Raw genomic sequence first — 8426 nt, 5'->3', positions numbered from 1 at the left:
GCATCATGGCTGCTGACTGGTTAATACCACTTTGGTCCAGACTGAACTATCTCAGTCTAACTATTGGATGGATCACCATGGCATTTTGTATAGACATGCATTAACATGCTAAACGAAGGTGATCTGTACGGTAAATGTCAGCTGTTAATCATCAGCATGTTATCATTGGCATTGTGAGCGTGTTAGCATACAGCCAAATAAAGGCACAAATGCCAGAAATAAAACAAATAAGAGAGTGTAACTTTGGGACACTTCATGCTAAATTTGCGCAACAGAGTGAATGTCGCAGCTGCAGCCAGTTTATAAAACACAATTAGTTCAATCATCACATGTGTGTGTATTCACAGCTGTCACTCAAATGCAGCATCATGAAGGAGTCTGGTTGATTTATGCATCCCTGCTGCACTTGCCTCCTCAGTACCTCCTCCTCTTACTAGAGCTCTCCTGGCCTGAACACCGGCTTTGGTGCACTCGTCTACGCACACACTTAACTGGTGGCTGAATTTAAATCAAATCATTAATTTTTAAGCAGGTCAGGAGATTTAATCCCTACAAACACCAACATATCGCAAGATTTTCCCTTCCTTTTTTTTCCGGCATACAAATGAGAAAGAGCAGAAAGAGCAGAAAGGCCTTCTGTTTGTTTTTCTGGCTTTCATCGCTCCCATATATTACATTATTGATCCGTTTATGTAACTGTCTCAGCAGTGCTTGTCACCACTGCATAAACTCAATGCAGCGCCTGTCCAAACAGGTTTGGCTGTATTCCTGAAGTTCTTGTTTTCTTTGGATAGGGCGCAAAACTGTGTGACTGACAACGGAGTAATTCTTAGATGGCAGCAAGAGGATGCAGTGGTACAGAGGATCATATGTAGAGGTCATCTGACAGTTAGCCTGCAGACCACAAAGAGACTCCATGAAAAGGAAGATCTGTGAGGCAGTACAGGCCATGTAAAACATTGTTTTGTGTGCATGTATGTGTGTGTATGTGTGTGTGTGTGTGTGTGTGTGTGTGTGTGTGTGTGTGTGTGTGTGTGTGTGTGTGTGTGTGTGTGTGTGTGTGTGTGTTTATGCAAGAAGAATTAGGCTTACATTATTTAGCATCTAATAGGACTCATGCAAACATTCACACACACTCACAGACACACAAAATGCGAACAACAGAAATAAAAATAGAACGCTTTGCTCTGTTTTCCCTGACGTTAGTATGTTCTGTCATATCTCTATTTGAGAGGCAGTCAAGGAAAATTCCTATACACATCAAAGAGCCAAGGGGAAAGCTGTGGCAGTGAAACATACATTTGGTCTGCACTCTTTGCATAATGCATGGCCTCTAACTTCCATTGGCGAAGGATGACTTTTGCAATGCAAAGTAATTGTTGTCTTTTGCGACACGTGCATCAATCATAGGACTGCATGCTTTGAATGGAAGTGTGCACCACTGTGTCTATATGCAAGGATGTACAATCACTGAATGCTCATGAAATGATGGAGCAGACTTGGTGAATGAATAGAGTAGTACAGAGGTTACTCATGTTTTGTGAACCTCGTGGCCCCAAAACCTAAGACACTGTTTCATTCCCAGCAAAGGCTGCTGTTGCCATAGTGATTTTAACCATTATGCAACTGCTCCACTTCACAAAGCAATGGGCTACAAGGACACACGTGCACACATGTGTCATACAGTGGCATGCAAACACTGTGGTATAGCATACCAGAGATCTACAGTGTGCACAGTGTTATATGGATTGCATACAAACAGTACGATGGCAGAATGCAGTCATATTGATGGTTGAGACCACTGATCCTGAGTTACGCAACATTTACTGACCCCCACACCTCCTCCCAGTACAGCTGAGATGGAAGAGCTTATCTTCATCATCCCTCCATCCTCTCATCTATCAATCTGTATATCCCTCTGCGATCACACGGCACAGAAACACTGCATCTGTACTGCCTCAAGACTTGTGCAATATATTAAACATACATTGGCATTAAAAAGTGGCGTGTCAATACGGTATGTGCTCATAAACCCCCCTAAGCCTCCCTGACTCTTACAAATTAAAGTGTCTGTCCCTTACTGGGTTACAGTAAAGCGTTTGACCTTTTATTGTGCTGTCCTTAAACCACCACAGGATTACAAAATAAGCCGGGCCCGACATAGCGTATATAAAGAACATATGTGTTGACAGTCAACCAATGATGTTATTGAGAAAATGGTGTCCATTGTACAGCTGTTGGTGAGAGAGATGGGAGAAGAGTTTGAACTGTGTCAGATATTTAGGTTATAATTTAACAAAACAATGTGTACAGCTGCATTCAGATTGAAACGTCAAACAGAGAACGAATATAAAAGTGTGCTTTAAAAAAAGGAATTTAAGTGTGTGTGTCAGATGGCCAGCAGTGCATTCCAGAGAGGACACAGCAGTGGTAATGGCTCATGCTTTCTGTTGACACAAGTCTGTCTCTGCTCTTCTCAACGCAGGCCGCCGTCACTCCTCATGACACAGCGCCTGTGTCTCTGAGAGCAGCTTGCTCGACTCCTCTTTGTCTGCCTCAGACTGGTAAGAGATGACCAGGACCGGCTGAGGCAGCCCAGGGTGTCGTCATCCTCCTCCTCCTGTCAGAACGTGTCTCTAACCTTGTGTCTTGGCCATACTTTTTCCAGTGGTATTTGTAGAGATATAAATAATTCTGTCACCATGTGTTTGTGCTGGCTGCCGCTCAGAGAGCAGTCATTTGTACACGCCCAGGGGACGACCTCACATCCTGGATATTTACATGAAATTAGATTGCTGCACATTTAAATTAGCCAAGTCTGTGGTTTCTTTCTTTAACCGTGCATGTAACATCAAATATGAAAGAAGACATAGATGTTTACACAAACCAAAGTCTTTATTTTCTTCGCCAACAAACTGTGGACAACACATATACAAGATAGAGGTACCAAAGATGTCAAATAACAATATTAATTAATATCATTATTATAACATTAATAACATGGAATGTAATACTCCTCAGTCACATTCTTTTTTGAACTTTTAGTTTATTTTATGAAACCTGTCAAATAAAGAAATAACTCTATATCATCTGTCCCTGATACCTATATGAATATAATCTCTTTGAGTGAAGATGAACAGGGAAAAAAGAAGACTGAAGGGTGTGAGCTCACGACCTCTCCTCCCATCGGCTCTGTCCTCCTACTCATACAACTCCTGCTCTCTCTCAGAACCCCTGTACCAGTGCAAGGACACACTTGATCAACAGGAAGTGTTTGTGTGTGCAAATTGCTGACACCTTCTTTGGAATCGGACACAAGGAAAACATTCTGTCCCTTTCTGTCTCAAGACCACAAACTGCTTTTAATTGCCGCCTACCCATTTGTCCCACTGGTGAACTGTGCTAAAACAGAATGATGGCATCGGGTAAATCACTACATCAGTCGCCCATCGGCTATCAGTCTGACAACGGATAAGACGCAGAATCTGTTCATAGAGATCACATCAGTCAAACAGGTGGTTTGTTTGTGTTATGTGCAGGTCTCTTTAATATTCCGAAGACAGACACACACAAAAACAGGAACATTGAGAAGCACCAACGGCAGAAACAGGAACTGGGTCTAAACGACAGGCCAGGTCTATTTTTGAAGAGGAAAGGAAAAAAATCTCACTCCGCTTTTGCAGTCCAGTCGTCCTCTTTTCTCCTCTTACTGTGCATCTGTATCTGAATGTGTGCGCGTGTGTGTGTGTGTGTGTGTGTGTGTGTGTGTGTCGTGTCAGTCTTCAGTCTGTGCTGTGGTTCTCCAGCTCGGAGATGATGGTGATCAAGTGCTGGAGACCAAAGATGTAACCGCTGTCCAGGCCCTCGTACACCACGCTGTCCCCGTGGTAATGTCTACAGGTGGTGTGGGCAAAATCTATCATTCTCACATCCACCAATGGGCTGCGGTCGTCGGAGCGGGACAAGCGAGCCTGGCTGACACCTGAGCTCCCGCCACTGGTGCTGCCATTGCTCGACGTGGAGGGTCTGCGAGGAAAACCAAGTGCACCTGCTACTTCACCCTCCTCCTCCTCCATTTCTGGCTCAGCCTCCACCTCTTCACCGTCATCCTCTTCTTCTTCTTCTTCTTCTTCTTCTTCGTCCGAGAGGCCGTCCTCGGTGTGTTTTTGGTGGGGCGCTCCGTCGTAGATGATGAGCAGAGAGCTGGAGTAGAAGCGATAGGATTCACAGGTTTCCAGGGCAGCTTGCAACTCTCTGAGCCGGCGCAGCACCGACGAGAAGAGTTCACTTCGTAGACGGCGTCCGCTGTGGAAGAATTGGAACAAAGCCTCCTTGAAACCCAACACAGTCAGCCTCCGGCCATGGATCTTGTTCATGAACATCAGCTGGCCCGTGTCACACCGGTACACCTGAAGGGACGGAGAGACATAGAGGGGTTGGAAAAGTAGAGAGGGAATGGCGACTACTTCTATAACATCCTAGATTTGTTTGACTATATTGAAAGAAGTGCCAGAAAATTGGCTTTGTTTCACCTGGACTAAACTGGTCAGGTAGAATCACCATTGACAGGTATTAACATCAGACAGAGTAGATTCTTGAACACAGAGCATACATATAGAATACATGGCAGTCAGGTTTATGAAAGGAATGGTAACAAACAGTCGGAATAGTCTCGCTAATACGGAGATATAATATAATTATAGCGTTTCAGAGGTGTTAACCAAATGTCCAAAACGTATGAACAGTGAAGCCTCTTGGCTCAAAGCTCACCTGCATGCCAGAGAGGCAGACTCCTAAAACAGATGCTGTACTCTGCTGGCACTTGCTCATCTTTCTGGCCTTTTTCTCTTCGGGGACCTCATCTCCATGCTGCTGCGTGCCCATCTTCAGGTCCAACACACACGGCAGAGTGTGCCGCCACGTCAGATTCTCAAGCAGGATGAATTCTGGAAAACTGAGTCAAGGAGGCAAGGGTGGCAAAAATGTGTTCATCTTCTAATCAGTGTACAACATTAATCTGTTTAACAAGGTCACGTCAATATCAAGTAACTAATGGGAGGGCTTTGGAAGCACAACTCCACCAGACGAAGACAATGATGGCTAGAAATTGTAGTAGGTAATGTCCCTCCGGTTACATGCTGGAGCCACTGATAATCATGTATACATTTCAGCTGCATCAGGAGTGGAGGTGCAGTTCTCAGTCAGGGAAAGGATACTGTATTGGTTGCAGTGCATGATCTTGTCCTTCATCTTCTGCAGGTGGTGCTGTTGGGTCCAGGGGTTGTGTTTGAGCTGTGGTACAGCGTTACTGGGACTGCGCTCCAGTCTGTAATAGAGCACCTCGGCCTCCTCCTCCAGCTTGTGAACGCTGAATGGCAGACGGAGAGAGAATGTCAATAGATTTAGGCATAAAGAAGAAAGAAAGAACTAAACTCAGCATCTGCTCGTGTTAGTCTGTAAAGCGTATGTGAGAGAGAGAGGGCAGTAATGAATATTATATATATGTTATATTGGATATAAAGAGGAAACCAATCCTATTGTGTCTTTCACTTACTGTGATCCATGCAAAACATTTAAAATCAAACTCAACATGTATTGCCACTCCAAGACAGGGCTGACTACGTGTTTGTGTATATACAGACATGCATCTATTGCAGTTATATGAGCCTCTCTCTGGCTGCCAAGGCCAAGGAGCAGCCTCTCACAGTATCAACGCCTACGGTTCTATGTGCAAGTTAATGTGTGCGTCATCTGTCGATTAATGGGAGTCTACAGACTGCAGCTTTAACATTCATGGAAAACTAAAGATTATTTGAAATAGATCGTAGTTGTGTCACGGTTTTGAAGTGATCAATGCGTCATTTTCAATTTAATTTATGAGGGTGAAAGCGACTCACTTTGCCCCCCACCCTTTGCAATAAGTCCCACAGTGTACTGCTGTCTCTGATGGGACATTTTCTTTCATTTCACCTCTTGTCCTGGTCTTTAAAAGAATGGCGGCTTCGGCCATCTTTGCTGTAATTTTCGCTGTCCACAAGCGGCCAGGATGCCATCATTTTCCCCCACATGAGCATCTCGCATTTGGGCTCGCTGTCGGACGAAGGGTCCTTGTTTTCCAGATCATCTGCTGGGTCACTCTGGATGGGGTAAGCGATTAGACAAAGGTTCCCTTCTTCGTCCTCCTCGAAGCTCACTGACACCACACCTGAGAGCCGAAAATAGAGGGAAACAGAAAGACATCTGTGAGGCATGGGTGTCATGGAGCAGGGAAGATAATGTGTCTCTCATATTGAAGCAAAACAAAATAAAGCTGATAATATAACACAAGCTCTTAAGTGCTTAGCATCTCCCTGATAATTATACCTGCTGCTTAAGTGAGTAGTTTGTGTCTACGCCCACATCTCTTTAAGACATCTGTCCTAACAATACCTGGACAACATTACGACAGAGGATGGGGCCGAGATACTGAGCTCTAAAAGCAGCACAGAAAAGGACAGAACAAGAAACAATCAATCAATGTCAGTGTGCTGTTATAATGGTGTAAACCCAAACAAAAAACAAACTGCTTTTAAGTATTCATTCTAAAATGCATATAGCAACAGAGAAAGTCATAGCCAAACATAAATGACACAAGGCTGCATAATTTAAGTTCCGTTTATTGCCAAACATGTAATCTTACACAGATAATGAGCAATATACAAAAATGCCATACATAATCAACAAAGCATCACTGTAAATGTACACAGAAAAAAAGATGTGGCTAGTCTACAGGCTTCTTCTACAAATGGAGAGCACAACAGTCAGCAGGACAGATTTGTATCACAAACAGTCTTTCCTCCCCATGGGGTCCAATAATATGATGAAGGAGAAGGAGAGGAGGACGGAGAATGTAAGTGACAAAATAAAGATGAAGAAGTGAAAATGCTGACATGACAGAACTGTTGCCACAAAATATTCACAAGAAAGCATTTTTTTGTATATTTTATTTATTTGTTTGTTTGTTTTCTGATCCATTTTCTCTTTTTGGTTATTTGTTTGGTTTGTTGTATTCATTGCCTTTATGGTATGGTCCTTTTTGTTTACCGGTATTTAAGTTACGTCTATGCTTTGCTTCTCTGTAGAGCACTTTGTAAACTTTGTTTTTAAAAAGGTGCTATATAAATAAAGTTATTATTATGAATACGTACGTAATATGTTGCCGGCACTGAAGCACAAACAACCTGAAGACAGCTTCCCGTTTGCTGATGTCACTTACTCTGCTTCATTCTTTAAGACCCTAAAAAAGAGGTGTGGTGGTGGTGACACCACTGGGTTTGTGGATTACTCCTCAGTTATCCAGAGGTTTAGGAGAGTGCTGCTAATGTTGACATGTCAGATGCAGATCACCTTGTGGTGGATTTTGGGATCAGAGCGAGGAAGAGCCTCACTCTTCACCGGGCTGGCTGTCTGCCAGAAAAATAAATAGGTGACTTACCCGTGTTAGTGCAGCCTCCTACAAATAGGACACGTGCTTGTAGGTGGCCCACTTGCAGCTGCAGCTGCAGCGCCCTCTGGTGGCCGACAAGCACCTAGAAACAACACTCGAGCAGGAGCAGGGAGCTCTGTTTCTAAAAACCAACACCTAACACAGGACCTGCAAACACACCATCTCCCACCTGACTTCCACACATGCACACAGAGCAGAGAGACGCATAACAGCACAGCGCCGTTAGCGAAGCAAGGAGTGTTGGCTTTACCTCTATACTGGGGGGTAAACTTCCTCATTGCTGCGGGCACACTCTCGTAGAACTGGTGTTCGCGGGAGATGAGCGGTTTGCAGATGGTCTGCTCCCCGAGGCGCAGCACGCAGCAGTGGCCTCCCACCTGGTGGAGGAAAGGCTCAAGCATCACCCCTTTCTCCATATAGCACTGCTGCTGCGTTTGCTCTGCATCCACGGCCTTCTGGGCCTGAGCCTCCACAGCCGGACCCATCCTCCGCTGGTCCTGACCACACCGCCGTGGGCATTAAGACAGCAAGGAGGAAATAGAGGAGAAACAGAATGCGAAAAGCCAAGTTTGAGTGGATATCTTATTCCGTTTGAAGTCCTCGTCTGGCAGTTGTTGTCGCGGAGTAGAAACAGGAAGCCACAGAAAGTCCTTTTGAATGTTGAGGCTTGCAGCGGCAGATGAAGCACACAGAGCCCGATCCTGCTTGAGCCTCCTCTCCAGACAGACTGCTCTCTGACAGCTGAGAGCTGGCTCTCCACTGGTGAAGCTCTCACGAGCCTGACGCTGGGCCCGCCCCCAGAACAAGCTGTCAGCCAATCAGGAGCTCCCAAAGCAGGTTGTTGGGTGGTAACCATTCAAGGGAAAGAAGCTAGAAAACAAAGACAGTGGTGGGAGGGGTGAGTCAGGGAGAGAGAGGGAGGAGAGAGGGAGCGAGAGAG

At 44.9% G+C, this 8426-nt stretch overlaps 1 protein-coding gene across 1 annotated transcript; it reads right to left on the bottom strand.

The window, feature by feature from the left end:
* Positions 1 to 2882: 2882 nt before the first annotated feature.
* Positions 2883 to 8136, bottom strand: LOC306736791 (inositol hexakisphosphate kinase 2-like). The gene is made up of 5 exons (XM_079218465.1): positions 7737 to 8136; positions 5971 to 6205; positions 5217 to 5368; positions 4771 to 4946; positions 2883 to 4409 (listed from the first exon to the last, which is right to left on the bottom strand). The coding sequence occupies exons 1-5, from the start codon at positions 7969 to 7971 to the stop codon at positions 3783 to 3785; spliced, it is 1425 nt and encodes a 474-aa protein (XP_079074591.1). The 5' UTR covers positions 7972 to 8136; the 3' UTR covers positions 2883 to 3782.
* Between the last annotated feature and the right edge of the window lie 290 nt (positions 8137 to 8426).

This window comes from Taurulus bubalis (genome assembly GCF_910589615.1).
Source record: "Taurulus bubalis genome assembly, chromosome: 5".
In the NCBI taxonomy this organism is placed as follows: domain Eukaryota; kingdom Metazoa; phylum Chordata; class Actinopteri; order Perciformes; family Cottidae; genus Taurulus; species Taurulus bubalis.
This window is presented reverse-complemented; position numbering and strand designations above follow the sequence as displayed.